Source organism: Anastrepha ludens, chromosome X (assembly GCF_028408465.1).
Source record: "Anastrepha ludens isolate Willacy chromosome X, idAnaLude1.1, whole genome shotgun sequence".
NCBI lineage: Eukaryota > Metazoa > Arthropoda > Insecta > Diptera > Tephritidae > Anastrepha > Anastrepha ludens.
Genome location: NC_071503.1, coordinates 44,620,873 through 44,641,716, shown reverse-complemented (window position 1 = coordinate 44,641,716; position 20,844 = coordinate 44,620,873). Strand labels below are relative to the sequence as shown.

Below are 20,844 nucleotides of genomic sequence, written 5' to 3'. Positions count from 1 at the left end.
CCATCCGATGAGGCTTCCGGTGACAGAGGCCCAAAGTGAATGCCTCTGAGAAATAGTTGTCTCCCCAAGCCCCCAAGGCCATGGGGAGCACAACAAAAAAACAAAAAAAATCCAGGCGCGGCGGTTTCCATAATGGACGGCTTCCTGGTCAGCGTCTGTTCACCATGTTAGGTGCGGCTGCTAACTGACCGGTATATGCCGTGGCGCACTGGGAATCTCTCATCACTTCAAGAACCATCTCTGTTGTTGAAGTGAAGGGAGTGATGTGAGCTTTCTCTGCCGAGATGTTAGCTGCGGGGTGTATCAGTGACCAGCCCCTTCGGGCCCTAGTCAGGGAGTGTGTATTGGACGCAGAGGTAGTAGTATGCGTTGCCCCGGGTGAGCTCCGGTCCGTCCGTGTTTTCCGGGACCGGTAAAGCGAAGAACAGGCCTCAGGGAACTGGGGTAGGGGCACCGTCCCCAAGGGTATACCCGTTCCTGTTTATTTCGGCCCGCCCCCCTACACACGATGCGCTGGTAAACAAAAAAAGAATGGAAAAATATATGAGAAATACAACTAACAACAGCAGTAACATTTATGGTGCCCTTATGGGTAGCGGAAATGAAAGCCTGGAAGAGGCTAACAGAAAGGTACCAGGTGCAAGTGGATCGAGTGATCTACTAGTGGACCTAACTGAGGAGTACAAGACCCCCAAAGGCCGTATAACAACGGGGGCTGATCCCTTTAAGCGTGCACCAAAACTGGGACGGAGTCCTATCAAGACGCTCAGTGTAGAAAGGCCTGAGAGAGCAAAATCGTCGCCACCTGCGCTGCAAGAAAGCAATGAAAAAGCAGCACAATCGAGTAATGATACCTTAACGCTTCTTGGTGAGACGATTGGAAAGTTGACAGAAGCAATGCGTCTACCGCAACGCTCGATTAACAACCATATAAGGGAACTCCTCGAAAAGATCACTAAGCTACACTCGAGAGCTCAGGAAGAGGCGAAAAGCAAAGAAGCCAAGCGAAACATTCTTGGAAGTGTAACGACTGAAGGAACACCGAAAAGACCACGCGACGATAAGCAGCCGGGTAGAAAAACACCACCCAATAAAAGCAAGACCACACACGAAGAAGAACACAAAGTGTTAGCAAGTGCAGACAAAAAAGCCAAAGGAGAGAGTAATGCCAAGAGGACAAACGGGGATATGGAAAAAGGCTGGATGAGTGTCAAGCGCAAACCAGCTAAGAAGAAAGTGACAAATAAACCACCCCCGAGGCCGGATGCGATTGTTATTGCGCGTGCCGGAACAATGACGTACAGTGACATTCTCAGGGTGGTTAAAAAAGATGATGCCCTGCAAGAACTCGGCGAAAACGTTACACGCATCAGAAAGACGGCCAAAGGAGAAATCCTGCTTCAATTGAAAAAAGAGCAGATGGCCAATACCGGAGTATACCAGAAGAAGATTGGCAAGGTGCTAGGTGACCAGGCACAAATCAAGGTCCTAACCCACGAGATGTTGGTGGAGATCCGTGATTTAGATGAAATCACAACCAAAGAGGACATAGGTGAGGCTATACGTTCGCAAGTTAACGAGCTTAACCTATTTAGTGAAAACGCAATAAAAAGCGTTAGAGCGGCGTATGCAGGCACGCAAGCAGCTGTGATAAGCCTACCAGCACTGGACGCAAGGCGACTGCTTGAGAAGCAAAAACTCAAAATCGGTTGGGCGGTATGCCGAATAAGAGAAAAGCCTGACTTAAGGAAATGCTACAGATGCTTGGAGTATGGACACCTAGCGAGGGCGTGTACAAACGAAGACGACAGAAGCCAGAACTGTCTCAAATGTGGAGAAAAGGGCCACCAAGCGAAAGTATGCGAGAAAAAGCCCTTCTGCGTAGCTTGTAAAAGAAATAGAAGAGAAGATACAAGCCATCAGATTGGAAGCAGAAAATGTCCCCTGTATCAAGCGGCGTATATTAAAACGAAGAAATGAGGATTGAGCAGATCAATCTAAACCATTGCGAGGCTGCACAAGAGCTCCTTAAACAAAGGGTATACGAAAATAAGGTGGATATTGTGCTAGTCAGCGACCAGCATAAAAACCTAAACGTCGGAACGTGGGTCTCGGACAGGAGAAGTAAAGCTGCTATTTGGGCCTGTGGAGGAAATACCCTGCAGGACAAATCGCACACCGACAGTGATTACTATACCCGAGCAAAAATATGTGGCATCTATTTCTACAGTTGCTACGCGCCACCGAAACTGACGCAAGTAGAGTTTGAAAACCTACTGGATGAACTTGTGCAAAACGCTCGTGGTACCACACCAAACGTGATTGCGAGTGATTTCAATGCGTGGGCCTTGGAATGGGGTAGCAGATACACCAATAAAAGGGGAGATGCCTTGATTAAGGCATTCTCACTGCTTGATGTGGTTCTGCTAAATACTGGGGGAAAAACACCTTCGAAGTGAATGGTCGTGCATCAATAATTGACATCACTTACGCCAGCAGGGCTCTAGTACGATCAGCAAGCTGGCAAGTGAGTGATTTTTACACAGGCAGTGACCACCTTGCCATTAAGGTGGACTTTTCGCATGGGAAAAAAGACGTACAGAAAAAACAGAATAAGGGTTGGAGGGTGGAGACGCTTGATGAAGAAATGTTCCAAATCATGCTAGAGAAGAACCCAACTAGCACCAACGATGTGGAACTACAGGCGGAGCTGCTAGTAAAACATGTCAGCAGAGCTTGCGATGCCGCTATGTGCAGGAAAAGACAGAGCGCTCCCAGAAAGCCTGTATACTGGTGGAACGAGGAGATCAGCACCCTAAGAAGCGAATGCAAAAAAGCAAGGCGCCTTTCCCAAAGGAGTTATGGGCTGGCAGAACACTACAGGTTCCGCGAGAACTATAAAAAGAAGCGGAAACAATTAAAGAAAGCCATTAAAAGCAGCAAGCCAGCCAGCTTTAAAGAACTGTGCCAAAATGTGGACGAAAACCCGTGGGGTAATGGCTACAAACTCGTTATGGCCAAGGTCAAAGGAGGTAGAGGACAGGCGCCAACTTGCCCCATTCTTTTAGAAAAGATTGTACAGACACTCTTTCCAAAGCAAGACATGCAACCAAGCCAGACCCAGTTCCACGCAGCAGAATTAGTGAAGCAGAGGTGATTTTGGCGACGGAAAGTTTCGGCAATGCTAAAGCTCCTGGACCTGACGGCATTCCGAACAAGGCGCTGAAGATCGCTGTCAGGCGCAACGCAAAGCCATTTGCAGAACACTTCACCAAGTGTATAAATGAAGGCATGTTTCCGAAAGTATGGAAGAAGCAACAACTAGTCCTACTTCAGAAACCAAATAAGCCAGCGGGTGAACCAAGTTCTTATCCGCCACTCTGCATGATATATACTATGGGTAAAATCCTGGAGAAACTAATCTGCACGCGCCTGGAACAGCATCTGGAGAAAGTGCCGGCTGAACTATCCGAACATCAGTTTGGTTTCCGAAAAGGTCATTCAACCATCGATGCCGTCCGGAGGGTGGCAAACATTGCAAGTAAGGCTATTGAGGGTGACAGGTGGATGCATGGTGATGAAGAATACTGTGCAGTTGTCACACTGGATGTCAAGAACGCCTTCAACTCGGCATACTGGCCCCATATTATAAAGGCTCTTGAAGAGAAAAAAACGTCAGCATACTTAGTACGGGTTATAAACAGTTATCTGTCGGAAAGAGTACTTCTGTACAATACAGATGAAGGCCCAAAGAGATATGCAGTGACGGGCGGAGTACCGCAGGGTTCTGTATTGGGCCCGATGCTATGGAATGTATTATATGATGGGGTACTGCAACTCCCAATGCCGAGGGAAGTGCAAATAATAGGATACGCAGACGACATTGCGTTGACCACAGTCGCCAAAACAATCCCTCAGATTCAGAGTATCTGCAGCGAGGCAACAACAAAGGTCAAGCAATGGTTAACGGCGGTTAAACTCCAGCTAGCCGGGCAAAAAACAGAAGCAGTTCTCATTACGAGTAGAAAAAAGTATAGAAACGACCACACTAAACATTGATGGGTTCAACGTCACAACACAGGCGGCACTACGATATTTGGGTGTAATGATCGATGCTCGACTAAGCTACAGGGAGCACATTAAAAAAGCATGCGGAAAGGCAGCCATGGTGACGGCGGCACTGTCAAGAATTATGGCCAACATCGGTGGTCCTACTCAGAGTAGAAGAGCGCTCCTGGCTAAAGTTACCCAGTCTACACTCATGTATGCAGCACCCTGATACAGAAAACAAACGCGAAAAAGGCGGAAATAGTTTTTAGAATTATTTCCCTTAGAGTTGCCTGTCCTTTCAGGACAGTGTCGTTTGAAGCAGTATGTGTCATATCGGGTATCATGCCACCAGACATAATGGCCTCTGAACTGGGTAGAGTGTACGACAAAGCCAAAAGCCTAAACAGGCGATTAACGGCGGAAGAGCGTAAAGAAGAAAGACGGGGGAGCATAATTGCGTGGCAAAATCGCTGGGACCTAGCGACAAAAGGGAGATGGACGCATAAACTTATCAGAAGCGTACAGGCTTGGGTTGAGAGAGGACATGGTGACACAGATTACTACCTCACACAGTTCCTGACGGGGCATGGATGCTATAGAGAGTATCTCCAAAGACTCGGCCACGAGGACGCAGCTGACTGCTCGTTCTGCGGCAACGGTAGTGAGAACGTGGAACATGTCTTCTTCTCCTGCACAAGATACGCATCTGAAAGAAGGTGCATTGAAGAAATCATAAAAGAAAAATAACCCCGGGCAACATTGTAGATCACATGTTGCAGTCGAAGTTGGTGTGGGTCAAGGTGAAAGAATGGTCCGCAAATGCGTTACAGGAACTGCGGAAGAAGGAATGGGAACGCAGTAAGGAAAGAAGACAAAGAAGTTATGTAGGGTAGACGGAGAGAGAAATATAATTGAAGAGCCATAATGGCTAGCTCTGCCCTGCGATGCAATGCTTAAACGGCGGTACCGCAGGGCAAACTAAAGCTACAGAGGTCGGAGTTAGGGTTTAGTACGTAGGTGTACTGTTTCGCAAGTCCAGTTTAGTAGTAATACTGACGGTGCGTGGTCCCGAATGAGGTGCACCCTTAGCGATCAGTATGAATCGTGCATGCCGTCTGTATTGACGGTATCTATGTAAGATTCCCCCTTCGGATAAAAAAAAAAAAAAAAAAAAATTATCTATAATTAACATTATTCAACATCGTTTTTACCACAGCCCCAAAAGAGCACAAAATTGAGCAAAACCCATCCCGTAGAGAACAACTGCGTTTTTTTAGTTACATATCTACACAATACATCGGTTTGTGTGCGTATGTGTTTGGTTGTATCTACACAATTTTACCATTGATATTTTTACTTACACACTTTTTCACACATCCGCGTTATCAGTTACAATTTTTCATTGTTTAATAAACCAAAGCCAAAAACCAACAAATGCAAATAGTTCTTTGATCTATAATTAACATTATTCAACATTGCTTTTAAGTTATTTTAACAAATATTAAAATGTTTCCAAGTTTATTTTGTAAATGATTTCGAATTGTACTGTTTGGCAACACTGTGTGGTGAGAGAGCAATCCTGAGGGGAATTTTCAAAAATCCTGCGATAAAATCTACGATACTACGTTACGGAAGGGAAGTAATTTTTCATTTACATAGGGCTCTCATTAGTTTGATCGCAACAGCTGACAGGGGACTGCATTTACGTCGGTGACTGTTTCCAGCATTACACTGAGTTCTGATTTGAATGCATAGTTGTTGTTTCCTGATGGATAATAAGCTGCAATTAGATAAATGATATTAATCGGGGGCATATGCATTTTAAGTATACAAGCTTCTAAATAAGAAAGGGAATCTATTCTATAATTAAAAACCTTGGCAAACTTCATATTTTGTTAATTAAAATCGCAGTTCCTCCACCTGTAGTTCTTCTAGATCTATCTCTCCTTATTAAATTATATCCATTAAATTTTAGCTTATGCTTTGCGTTTAGTTTGGTTTCGTTCAGTAAAACTATGTCTGGATTGTTATCTGTTAAGAACTTACTTAATTCTATGCTTCTATTTATATTAATGATCGAATTAACATTAATGGAAACTATTTTTAAATGCGATTGCGAATTCATACTGAGTCTACTAGATTACATATTGCATCGACTCGTGCAGTTTGTATTTCGAGCTGCTTCTGAAGAGTCATAATTTGTCTACTTAGAGATAACATTGTATTTTCTAATTCTGACAGTAGTAAATTTTGATCGTTAATTTTTTAGTGGTGCTTATCTTCCAGCAATGAGGTTATGCTTTCTTAATTAAATTTTCTGCTTGTATCGGTCGCAGTGGTATAAAATGGTTATAATTTGTTTCAATTCGTTAACATTGGTTTTTGCACTTATTTGAACTATAAAAATTGGTGGTTTTATTTTTTGTTGTGTTGAGTTTTTAATAGTGAATTGTGTAACAGTGAGGATTTTAAGGTTATCATTTTGATAGTTGCAAAGTTCATTCCTAATGTCTTTGGTATCGGTGTTACCGTTTAGCCCTTTCATTAATATGGTTTTTGTTTTCAAACATTTAGGAGTACATATATGAATAGAATTTAACTTTAGATTTTTCTAAGTATCTTCGAACTCTTTTACAGTCGGCGATGTTTGTTAGGTAAATTGCTAATTTGTTTTATTTATATTTTTTTATTGTGAATTCAACCATCTTTTATAAGTCCTATAATTTGCTTCGATTCTATATCAGATGTATTTATAGGGGGAATATTTTTACTATTGTTTTGATGTTTGACATTTGTGTCTGTTTTTGTTTCACTGTTATTGTTTACATCAGTAGAGGCAACTGGATTTGCTATTAACTTTGCACTTGTTGGTGCATCGGTGAGATTATTTGTTGTATCACCAGTTTTTGTTTGCTCACTTATTTAGTTGCTTAAAGTGTTGGTATGCAAGTACTGCTCAAATTTTTCTACCACTTCATTACACTCTTCTAGTGTGTCTGTTCAGTGGAGTTCCTTACTTAATAATGAACATCATATAACATTTGTACATTAGACTGGCCGTTACTTTTTTTTTGTGGAAATCCATAAATTTTCGGGTCTTAAAACATGAGGTTAGGAGTAATGAAAAACGGTGTAATTTTTTAACCCGATCCGATGATGCCTAACCGTGCCCATTTGATTCCAAAGTATGGACAATTTCAAAAAATCACAATTTTTACAAATTTTTTTTTGTTTCCAATTTATATAATTTAATTTAATTTAATATGTATATACTTAATATATATGGGGCATTCTTCGCCAACCGGACACCCCCATCTGCCCAGAACAGTTTTTATAAAAAAAATTTTCCCTATGCCGAAATAAAAGCTTACATATGTCATGTACTTTAATTTGTCATGTGGCACTTTTTAAATATTCAAGATGGACGACGAATATTGACATGATACTCGGGGGTTTCTGGGTTCGCTGCTGAATATAAATATTGAAGGAAATTGCTGAAATTGGAATTTTTTTTTCATAATACAGGATTTTTTTCACAGTAAAACTTTTTTTTCTTCTGGAGAATTGGAAAATCTTTTAATAATCACTTCCTTTTTGTTTGAGATTTGGAAGGAATGGCTTTTTAGTATTTCTGGTACTGGTGCTGCAGACTCGAATCTTTTGTTAAGCTTCCAACATATTTGTCAATATTCGTCGTCCATCTTGAATATTTAAAAAGTGCCACATGACAAATTAAAGTACATGACATAAGCTTTTATTTCGGCATAGGGAAAAATTTTTTTTATAAAAACTGTTCTGGGCAGATGGGGGTGTCCGGTTGGCGAAGAATGCCCCATATATAATTTAACTTTATTTATATAATTTATTTATTAATTTAATAAAATTTTAATTAAAGAATTAGATTGTCTATTTAATGAGAGATGTTTTGGTGTAAGACGGATACAATTGCCTGTAGTGCTCAACAACTTGCAGTAAGTACTGTTTATCTTCTTCATTATAAGCAAGCGATCTGTTGTAGTCTGTGATCAATTTCAATGCTCTCTCTGCAGCGTCATTAACTACAGACAAATGCTGACAAATTCGTTTTCCCGCTATATAGTTACTTTCTTGCCATGTTGAAGGATCTGATTCCAAAAAACTTGTTTCAATTCCTAAGCGGGTAAAGAATGTTTTAGTTCTTGATGAAATAAAATCATTTATATTCTTGCTGCCGTGAAGCGTTATTTCTGACATTGTTGCAACAACTCTCTTTGGAACAGCATCTTTCTTCTGGTTATCGCTAGTAATTGCTTCCACCATTTTTCGCTTAATATGTGAAGGAATTTGATCATCAAAACATGAAAGGCCAACCGCCTCTTCCGACAAATACCATAAATGATTTTTAATTTTATGTAACAAGGCATTGAATACATTCTTATCGAAATATACAATCACATCTTGAATGAGCTTAGTGTCATTTTGTGGGGCAGCTATAGGATCCACACAACGAAACCAATATGGAACGTAGATGCAGGTTAAAAAAATACAAACGCTTCTTAGACTCTTTATCTCTGAAGTCGTTAACACGAATTGCTCGCGAAACAGAAACATTTTGTAGCAATATAGGCACTTCGACATAAACCTTGCGTGTGACGTTGCACCAGGTGGCCGTACTTGTGAAAAATTTGGTACGTCTTCCCCAACAAAGAGCAACGATAGTTGTAGTAATTCTTTATAATCGGCACGAGTATGGTGACTATTTAATGCAGTTAGACAAAAATTCTTAAATATTTCCACTTCAGCTACTGTAAAGACTTTCCGAACTTCATTTTCCGATATTCCACTTTTGAATGACTTAGAATTAATGTTTTTCCAGCTGTTAGAGAAACGATTGAATAAGGGAACTTCCGGTGCTGATGATTTGCCAAAATTTAGCTCAAACACTGCTTTGACTAGCAACTCACTGACATGGTGACGACAGGGAATGAAAAGTAGATTTCGGCCCAACCTTTTTTCAGGCAAGAACGCTGCTCCATTATTAACTCCCGTATTAGCAGCTGTTGTATCAAATGATACAATTTCCACTAAATCATCGAGCTTCCACTTGCACAAAAAATTATGTATTTCTGCAGCTATTGCATCTCCCGTTGAACTTTCAATTTTTGGTATCCCCAGCAGTTTTTCCATATTTTCTCCTGTGACAACGAGAGACAATCTATCTTTCTTTTCTGTGCCTCGGATTTCTGCAAGCAGCTTTCCATCCCAGTGAAGGACAAAAACGTCGGGAATCTACAAACAAGTAAAAAGAGACTTCAAGAATCCAAAATCTTATAAAAATATTCAGTAAAACCATTACATTGAATTCATTAATAATCTTTTGAGCTTGTCTGCGACGATAATCTCTCCTCATCGAATGTAATGTTGTTCGATTAAGAATTAAATCTTCCATTTTTATTGACGGCGTTCCATTAACATTTTGCATAATATTTATGAAGGCAGCAACCGTTGGACTCACCAAATGCATGGCATCTCTTGTTGAGAGGTTACATTTGTCCATGCATGCAAGCATTCTATCATCAATAAAATTAATTTTTCCTCGATTTGCCTTTTTCGGTAGTAAATTAATGATACTTCCGTCTGTATCTTCGCCTTCATTCATATCTTTTGCTGCATTTTCTTCGCCAGCTGAAATATCCTTTTCAGCATCCTCGATATCAGTGACTTCAAGAGCATAATTAGCTTCAAATGGGATCAAATATTTAAAAAAAGAACCAGTAAAGCTTAACTTTAATAAACTTACTATGAACTAAATGCTTTTCAACGCGCTTTCTTTCTTCTTCCATTCGTTACTCTTTGCGTTTTTCTTTTCTTGTGAGTACAGTATCGGCACCATACATTCTACCTGGACGACCTCTATTTCTTTGGAGCAAAAGAAAGTCTTTATCTTCCTGCATTTTCATTATACCTAGGGCATCCATGGCTGCAATGTCAAATATGAAGTTTTCAATTTTATCCTTAAACTCTGCTTCATTTTTACGACACTTCTCGTTAGGAGTCTTGGAATGTTTTTGTAAATTTCTCCATTCCTCGTAAGGATTTTTAAGTTTTTTAATACAATTTTTTTCTTGCGCCGTGGGAATTTTAGCTTTTTCCCAAAATTCAATCGTGGCACCAATCGTGTATTTCATACTGCTTTCCAAAGTCAAGTTTTCGTGCCTCATTTTGTAAAACAATAATTGGAGTACCTGTTTCATTGATGGCAACTTGGCCCCCAAAATAACACTTTCACATTCACCCACAGGAAATATTTTTTGCTCAGAACGTAATCTTTTTTTCGGAATGCCTGATAATGATTTTGAACTCATTTTTTCACTATCTAGTTACTTTTGTACTATTAAACGCATAAGACAATTGAAACTGAAAAAAAAAAGTTCACACTGAATAAGAATGCAATGTCAAAGCCTACTAATTCAAATGTCGAGTAAAAATTCAAAACTTTTAGCGTATTCAGCGAACACAACAGTTGATGAATTGCTTAGTGATCACCAAAGTGTTGATTATGAAACAAATTTTTATTTTTATTATTATAATGAAGTGTGAAAAATTATTTAAAAAGTACCTTTGCATAAAATTTAAAAATAATTATTTCATTCAGCAGCTGGCTCAACACACCGTTCATAACACACTATTTCTATTACTCAACTGACGGTGACATATTTTCCACGTATCACTAATCAGTTATGTGTGCTGAAAGCGCCTTTTGTCAGGTGGCTTTCGCGATATAAATTGGACCATACCGCAATAAAGTAAACAAGATCATCAATTAAAATCGCAACACATCAATAAATATAATATAAGATTCGAACAAAAAAATTGGAAACGAAAAAAAATTAGTAAAAATTGTGATTTTTTTCAAATTTTCCATACTTTGGGATCAAATGGGCACGGTTAGACATCATCGGATCGGGCTGAAAAAATATACCGTTCTTTATTGGATCTAACCTCATGTTTTACGACCCGAAAACTTTTGGATTTTCAATTTTTATTTTTCTCCATACAAGCTGCGGCAAGTCTAATGTACATATATATTTTACAATTTTATAACTTTTGCATTTACGTATTTTACGTTTTAAATCTTTGCATTAAATCGTTAGGCGGACATTTTTTAATCTTGAAGAGTAGTTTATCTTAGAAAGGCTGTTTGCTCGGTTATTCGGATGAGTGGCAAGTCGGTTGTTTATTTCTTCGAAAACTGTCGTAAACATGCGGAGCTCCTTTGACTGAAATCTTTGTATAATTTCTAGATTTCATTTTGCAGCTGAGCCCCATAATTGAACACCGTACGTCCATATCGGTTTCAGAATGGATTTGTAGATAAGCACTTTATTGCCTAGTGCAATTGCTGAATTGTAGCCGATTAACCACTGGTTCTGATCGCAGTTTCAGTCCAAGCTGCTTTCACTTTAAAAGTATATGCGATCGCAAAGTAAAACGCCGAACTAATAGAATACCTAAATATTTGGTATTATCTGTTTGAGGTATTGGAACGCTTTAAGAGATACGGCAGGACATGAGCTGTTTCGAAGTGTGAATGTTATCTGCGTCGATTTGCTTCCATTCGCTATTATGCGCCATTTTTCCATCTAGTCGCTAACACTGTTAAGAATTTCTTGTAGGTAATCAGAAGCAATTGAGGCCAGGGAACTCCTGGCTATGATGCCAGTATTATCTGCATAAGTGGCTGTATATGTGTTCTTTGATTGTGGCAGGTCTGCCTTGAACAAAGTATACAGGACGGGGCCTAGAACACTTCCTTGTGGCCACTTGCTCTAAATGCGTGAAGGTTAGTTAGTTAATTACTTTAACAAAAAAATGTATATTTTCCAAGTATGATCTATGAACAGTTGTGCGGTAAACCCTACTTAAGCTTGCATAGCAGGGTTTACGCCAGACTTTATCGAAGGATTGCGTTATATCTAATCGACACTTTGTACACAGACTATAAGGTTAATCACACGGTTTTAATTTCTAATTGAGAGCTATAGGATTTCACTCCACTTTTTTTAAATAGATTAAATCCTTTCTCTCCTGGCGGCAACACCAAAAAAAAAAAAAAACCAAAAAAATCCACAAAATCGTTTGAATGATCGAAAACTGAAGTTGCGTGAGTTAGCTGACATCATGAAGACATCAAAAGAACGTGTTGGGTTTATATTGCATGAGCATTTGACTATGAGAGAGCTCGGTTCAAAGTAGGTGGCCCGTTTGCTTACTGTTGACCAAAACCAAGAACGTATTGATGATTCAAAACAATGGCAAAATTGTTCCCACATCCGCCGTATTCGACAAATTTGGCTCCCAGCGTCTACTGGCCGTAAGCAAGGTTTAAAAAATGCTCGCCGGTAAGAAATTTCGCTCAAATGAAGTGTTGCATTAAGTGTTTGACTACAGGCATAAACACAATTTACAAAGATTTCGCAAACATGTAATAACGATGGCATAACATTTGATTTAAGGGGGTATCTCTCCCAGCCAACGAGTGGTTCTTTTTTTTTTTTTTGCGAAAAACACAGAGTATTTATTATCTTAAAATAAATTACATATTAATATTCATGCTTCAATGAATATACAAATTTTTTTTCAAATAAAATAAAATGGCGGCGCTACAGCTGCTTAAACGTGGCTGCTTTAATTTGCGCCGTGGAATGTACAGCCTCTTATAATCAATTGCAGTCAACCAGACACAAATTTTTCATTACCTAATTTTTACTTGTTGCACTTACCTATTTTTAATGACCACAAAAAGATAACTGAAAACTTGAAGTGTAAAAGAAAAAAAAAACAATTTTTGTATAAACAATTTGATCAAAACAATATTGTTAGTGATAATTAATAGAAAATTTGAGGTACATGCGAAGGCCAATATGTTAGAAAATATCCCTGTAAAATTATAAATTGATATCTTGATTGCTTTTTGAGTTATATTCGACAGCGCGGAAAAACACGTATTTCGAGACGAACGCGATTGAAGTTTTCTTTCTTATTCATCTTCGACGCTCATTCCTTCAATGACTTTATAAGGACTTTTTAGACTAGCTTTAAGCTTAAAACGTTCAAAAGATATTCTTTACATTGTAAATGAATTTTTAAAGCAAAAGAAAAAATGGAATATTTGAAAATGCTGGAGTAGCTGCCCCGTTTAACAATTAGAACGCGAATGCGTAGAGAAGTAAAGTGTTGCGTAGTCCAGAGCGAGCGAAAAATTCCGTACAACTTATATATATATATATATATATATATATATATATATATATATATATATATATATATAATTGGCGCGTACACCCTTTTTGGGTGTTTGACCGAGCTCCTCCTCCTATTTGTGGTGTGCGTATTGATGTTGTTCCACAAATGGAGGGACCTACAGTTTCAAGCCGACTCCGAACGGCAGATATTTTTATGAGGAGCTTTTTCATGGCAGAAATACACTCGGAGGTTTGCCATTGCCTGCCGAGGGGCGACCGCTATTAGAAAATGTTTTTCTTAATTTGGTGTTTCACCGAGATTCGAACCGACGTTCTCTCTGTGAATTGCGAATGGTAGTCACGCACCAACCCATTCGGCTACGGCGGCCGCCATTCCGTACAACTTACCTACGACTAATTTAAGTTAATCTTTGGTTGGAAATGATTCCGAGATTTTTAGCCATATGCACATAATTGATAGCTATGCCGTCAAGGAAGATTTTAAGGAAGACGTTACGTAATTCTTTTTCACACTGTGCATGCCACTTCTAGGTTACTGATAGGATTAAATTTTTGCCTGTGTTTCTCACGAATACACGCCACAGTGCGACGGTAATGTCGTTAGCCTTTCGTGGCATTGACTTTGTGCCTGCACCTCTCTTTCCTATCCAGCTGAGTAAGCGTGGACTTTCTCATATATGTTCTTTGAGCGTAAGGGTTTCCAGAAAGAGAGCACTAATAGTAATGTTGAGAAAGCGATACAAGTACAGGGTTTTAGTAGGAGTGGATACATCTTCAATGGTAATAGCTGCAGAGCCGACAGCAACGGTATCAATTTCCTATGTCATACCATCTAGTATGTAAAAGCAAAGAGCCGAGATAAAAAAAGAGAGAATGATTGAATAACATAACTATTACATTCTCGCACACACGCAAAGGTGGAGCTAAGGGTGTTTGAATAACTGCAAGGGTGCATATAAAACAAATATGGCGTATGCTATAACGAAAACAAAAAGTAGAGAAACGAATAAATAAGATATAGAAGTAAAAACAAAGAAAAAAAAACGTTGAAACCGTAAAAAAAACACGCAAACCAAAAGGAAACTAAATTCGTACACCCATTTTTGTATAAAAAAAGAACAATAAAGCACTACATACTAAAAGGAAAAAAACTTATTCTGGCAGTTATAAAAAAGGGTGGTAAAGCGGTGGTACGATAAAGCTCTTCGCATTGTGGTTGGTAGAGTAACACGTGAGCATTTACATAAGCGTATATGGGGCGTGTGCGGACAGTTAATGCGTTTTAATAGGATACCCCGTGAGAAAAGCTTGAATTTGGGGCAAAAAGCTGAAATGATTTTTTTTTATGTCCTCGTTTTGTCTATTTTTATATTTTCTATGGTCCACTTCTGCAAAATTCAATGTTACCCTACGAGGTAAAAGTTTTTATTAAGTGCATGGTAGTTAACCGGACCGTGCGCTTTCGTTTCATTGATGTCTTTTATTCTCATCATATTCTCATCAGTTTTATGAAGCGAATAGATGGCACAGCAAGTCAACAGGTTAACTTACCATATGAGTTAATATCTGCCTGGAAGTCTGCAAGTTGTAAGTTACAACCATGGGGAAGTGGAAATCAGCAGTTAAATTTGGGAGATTTGAAAAAATGTGATATATTCTTTCCAATCACGTAATCAACAAAACATTTGATCTTTGCAAGATTTCGAAGAAAACGCCAAAAATATTATATGTATATTTTTAATAAAATTTCTTAATTAAAAACATCATTTCATATGGTAGCATAAATACAAACATAGGTTACCTTTCACTAAATACACTTACTTATTGTGAATTAAGCTATAAATATGGCGTCACGTCTGCAGTGAAATGAAATGAACGTGCAAGGTTGCCATATAAAATTTTAGCCAGTAAAATACAGTAAGTATAGACCAAAACTGTATAACTAATTCATATTAACTCTTCTTTTATTAAATAACTACCTTTTAACTTAACTTTTATTTTATTTAATAATTATTATTTAGTGCTCAATACCGCTGTAAATATACACTTGGTGTCATAATTCAACGCTCTTTCTACATTTCACATTTTTTTATAAGAGCGTACAATTGTTGGCATATGCCGATGATATTAATATCATCGTCTGGTGGTGAACGAGGATAAAACGAAGTACCTCCTGTCATCAAACAAAACAGTCAGTGACGACACCCACGTCACTGTTGACAGTTATGATTTCGAGGTTGTAAAAGACTTCGTTCATTTATAAACCAGCATTAACACCTATAACAATGTCAGTCTCGAAATCCAACGAAGAATCTTTTGGACTAAGTAGGCAATTGAGTAGTAAAACCTCTCTGGACAAACAAAACTGGCACTTTATAAGGTACTCATCATGCCCGCCTTATCGTATGGCGCAGAAGTTTGGACGATGAGAGCATCCGATGAGGCGTCCCTTGGAGTGTTTGAGAGAAAGATTCCGCGTAAGATTTTTGGACCTTTGTTCGTTGGCGACGGCGAGTATCGTAGGCGATGGAACAATGAACTGTATGAGCTTTACGACGACATAGACATTGCGCAGTGAATAAAGATCCAGCGGTTTCGTTGGCTAAGTCATGTAGTCCGAATGGATACAAATGTCCCGGCTCTGAAAATGCGATACCAGCTGGTGGTAGCAGAGGAAGAGGAAGGCCTCCTCTGCATTGGAAAGATCAGGTGGAGAAGGACTGGACTTCATTCAAGAAAGGACTGGCGCACTTTGTCAAACTCGGCCAAAACCGCGTAAGCGTTTATCGCGCCAATCAAGAAGAAGAAGAATTTGTCAATGAAATTCTAAGGGTAAAATCCTCATCATCATCATTTCGCGCTACAGCTCTGTGTGAGCTGTCATTTTTGATGTTTACTATCATGTGTTGGTTGTTTACTAATGTGTCACCACCGGTACTTATTTTCGGTAATATATAAGTACATACTATATAAAGGGGAATGTAAAAAGTGTGCGCTCATCATTTGCGTACTCGCTTCTTGTGTTGTTAGGACCATTTTTTGATGAGAAAAGTTTTAGTTACTAGTTTATTGCTTTTCTATGCGTGGAGCCTTACAAGGGAAGAAAAGAAATTAATATCTGCGAGGGGAAAATCATAATAAAATTGTGTAAAGAAGTCCAAAACTTTAGATAAATAGGAAGTTCCGACAGTAATTTAAAGCTACGAAAATATAGGAAAAGATAACTGCTTTAAAGGTAAAAGAAAAAATAAGGAATAAGTTTAAAAAATATATTGGTACTTCAACTAACAAATGGATCTTAAGAAAATATAGTTGTCATGAAAGGGTTGCTTGGTAGAAGCCATTTATTTCCATAACAAAAAAGCAAAAACATATTGCTTTCGTAAATGAACATATACAGAATTTTGGAAAAAGGTTATTTCTTCGAGAAGACCTCCAGTACATCGCTGAATAAAGAAAATTTATTAGCAACAATGAAACATGGTGGTGCTGTGGTGATGGTGTGAGGGTGTATGGCAGCTGGTGGCGTGGGAAAATTGCAGTTTATTGATTCACCAATGGATAAGTTTGCTTATTTAGATATTTAAAGCAAAATTTAAAGCAAGGCGCCTATATACTGGTGTTATCAAAATATAACTGCTTTCAACAAAACAACGACCTCAATCATACGGCTCATATACATAGTAAAGTTCATCTCTATGTGCCCCCAAGCTATTGCCCACTTTATTTAAACCCTTTTGAATACTTATTGGCACTTCTGGAATGAAATATAAAGAAACATCAAATTATATGCAAAGAGGTCTTGACAGAAGTTATGTGAGAAGAATGGAAGAATATTTCTGTCGAAGAGACTACCAAATTGGTAAACTCAATGCCCAAAAAAAAGGAAAGACCTACTGTTTTAAGCCGACTCCGAACGGCAGATATTTTTTATGAGGATCCATTTCACAGCACAAATACAGTCGGAGGCTCGGCATTGCCTGCCGAGTGGTGACTTCTATTGTATTTAAAACAAAACTTTTTCTTCATTTTGGTGTTTGCTCAATAGACTTGAAGAAGCGTCGTGAGTACTCAATATTTTAAATTTTTTATAAATGAGTGTATACTTCTGGAGTATTTCATTTTTGCGTTTCAAATAATATGTATTATTTATTTGTTGAATGGTGTGATCTAAAATGAATTATGTATTTTATTCAATCAGTTTAAATCATTAGATAGCTAAAAAACATATATTTAAAAGGCTTTTTTCGTGTTACTTTTTAAACGACCCAAAAAGGAGAGTAGACTTATAGCACTAAGTGTACGGATACATTTTTAATAAAGCCTGACTGATCACATTTTTTCACGACAGCGCCGCAATACTAATTACCACTGATTTTAATGCAAAGTATACACGCTTCAACTGTTGTATCAACAGGGACATGTTAGATAAACTGTTGTACTCGTATCATGTACGAGTATAGCATGATTGTACAACCGATTTCCATGTTGGTCCAACAGTTGCATGAAAATTAAAATGTTTCAAGTTATGGTGGGCGGAGTTAGCGGTTATATAATGAGTTGGAACGTGTATACGCATATTGTACAACTAACTTTATTTACATTTGTACGTATTTCTTTTTAGTTATTTACCCAGAAAAAATATTAAAAAAATAATAAATTTCAAAATATTAAAAAAAAAATAAAAAATGTAAAAAAAAAATATAATAAATAAAATAAAATTTCATCAATTATAATTATTGAACAAATATCTATAATTTCCTGCATTTTGCGAAATGTTCTACACTACGAATATGAGAATGATAAAGTTGGACAACGCGTTGTGTATACTTATATCATGTTGGAACGTGTTTACTAAATAGCCGTCCAAATCGTTGTACAACGGTTGGAGCGTTTATCCTCTACATAATAATCAGCCTCTGAAAGTAGTGCTTAAGAATGAGCGCAGATGAATACGTTTTGAAGTCTCAACCCTCAATAAATAAACAATAACACGTAATAACTCAATACACTCTTCCTATGGTCCTTACCCCCAAAATGTTTATCCCAAAATGTTTACAACTCTCTGCTCAGCTATAAAACAAGATCTCATTTCCTGTTCGAGGACGGCTTACCGCTAAAAGTTCCTCAATCGAGGTGTACACAAATATGTAGGGGTTCCTAACAAAGAATAAATACATCGAAATATATTTATACAAACATATCGCACCCTAAATACAAAAGGGTCACAACTCAAAATTACCTTCTGCTCAAATATGAACGAGACGTTATCAATAAAACGGTCCGCGGATGACATACATATGGCAAAATAGAGCGGGCTGTATGGAGTTGAGTGTGCAAAATGTGAGGACCGCATTCTATAAATAGTTTTGAACTTAGAAAAGCTTGCAGATTATGATTCTGGATGTTGCCGGGAGATTTGATGGTCCATTTTTTTTTTTACCCCACCCCCTTAGTATTCAAGTATAGTGCATGCGCTAAAGGACATTGAGTATGTGAGGACCGGCAACAATGCTGAAATTCTTTTACCTGAGACCCTACACAAAAAAAAAACATGTTGCTGGCAGCTGTGATGGTCCCTTCCCTTTCCCCCGCCCTTCACCTTGTCCAAGCGTTATTGCGTCATAGCACTCGTATTAGTCAGTAGAAAATACTTCGTGGCACATGACGGTTTATTTTTTCGTAATCACATAATTATTTTAGCTAAATTTTCTTATAATTCAGTGTTTTATTAGTGTTTTGCTTAAATAAACACATGGACATGTCTTTAGAAGTGATAAATATAAAGAAACGAAAACTATACGAAATTTCGTGTTTGTTTTGTGATGAAACGGGTAATTTAGTGATGAATCCAAAACCACAAGCATTTATAAATATTCAGAAAGCAGCAGATCGGAGAAAAGATGACATTAGTGAGAAAATTAAAAGTAATACAGACTTTACTGAATACAAATCTACTTGGCATCAAACTTGTATGCCAAATTGCATTAGCGGAGAGAAGATAAGACGTCGAGAATTGGCAGTACAAAAGCGGGAGAAAGCTTCTATTTCTACCTGCTCTGCAGAAGCTAGTGTGTCAGGAGTCAAGGCACTCGAAGGTCATCAAGAACAAATTTAAAATTTAGTAAAGATCTAAAATGTTTAATCTGTGGTAAACAAACAAGAAATAAAAACAAAACACTTTATTTGTGCTCCGAATGTCAGCAGCGGAACAAATTTTAAATACTGCCCGAAAAAGACAAGATGATGTTTTTACACAAATTGACACTTGCGAACATCCAGCCGATTTATTTGCAATGGAAGTAAGGTATCATAAACACTGTTATCGTGGTTATCTACGACTACCAAGAAACTCAGCAACTCCAGCAGGTAGACCTCCAAATAAAATACCACATGACATTCTTATAGAGCCATTTGAGAGGCTGATTAATGAAATAAAACATAAATTAACAACTCACTCTTATGAAATGGCATCATTAGCTAAGCGACTAGCTGAACTCACTCATGCAGTTGTAGAAAATCGTGATATTAAATCACTACTAATAGATAAGTATGGTGAAAACGTTTTATTTTCATATCCAACTGATCGATCGAAATCATCATTAGTGTTTATGGGCAACATATCACTGGATCAAGTCATTGAACATATTCGTACCGTAACTTCAACAAACTCCATTGTTCAAGTGGCAAAACAACTTCGTAAAGAAATATTAAGTACTGAAGTAATACCAAATGGGGTTTTATGTGATGAAACTTTAATTGAACAATTTTTAAAGAAAAATCATTTACCGAATAATTGGCAAATTTTTATGCAAGTGCAAAAAATAAAAAATTAAGTGAAAATTACAATCGACAAGCGTTATCAGTGTTTCATGATATATACTTTACGATTACTGAGAAACCGACTCTAAAGCATATTGCTTTAGCTCAATCTATTCATCATTTGACTCGATCGAAAAATTTAATCAATATGATGAATAAATTTGATCATTGCATTAATTACAAAGCATTAAAAAACATCAATAAAGAAGTACTAACGTAAATTGTGTGTGCAGATATAGACAGAAAATTACTTATTCCTAAAAATATAGTTCGAGATTCGTCGTTATTTCTTCATGGAGCTATAGATAATAATGATTTCAATGAAGAAATGTCTATGGTTTGAAGGTACTTATAAGAAAAAATACATTTCAGGGTGTCATTTAGCTGCTCAATCCCTTGGCGAAAACATTTCTCGTATTTTGCCAGCATTACACTCTCTAAGTGGTTGCGATTCGACTAGCAGATTGGGCTCAAAAAAAAAAAAATAGTTTAAAAGCTGCATCGTTGGATTTTGTGCAAAATGATCTAAGGCATTTATGAAATCCATACCTAACAGTCGAACAGTCGGAATTAGAAACCATTTGCACCTATATTTTCTCAAAAAAAACATTAACTGCTGGTGAACTTCGCTATAAATTAATTTGTCAAAATATCGGCTTCGGCTTAAATTTATTAAAAGTAATGTGCACATCAGATGCTCTACATTTACGTTTGTTAAGAGCTTCAG

At 37.7% G+C, this 20,844-nt stretch overlaps 1 protein-coding gene across 1 annotated transcript in view; it reads right to left on the bottom strand.

The window, feature by feature from the left end:
• Nucleotides 1-5,569: 5,569 nt before the first annotated feature.
• Nucleotides 5,570-20,844, bottom strand: part of LOC128870454 (protein pangolin, isoforms A/H/I/S-like) — a 191,099-nt gene continuing 175,824 nt past the window's right edge. Inside the window, exon 5 of the mRNA XM_054113120.1 lies at nucleotides 5,570-5,830. Coding sequence (XP_053969095.1) covers nucleotides 5,698-5,830 — 133 coding nt within the window. The 3' untranslated portion in view covers nucleotides 5,570-5,697. The remainder of the gene's footprint in view (nucleotides 5,831-20,844) is intronic.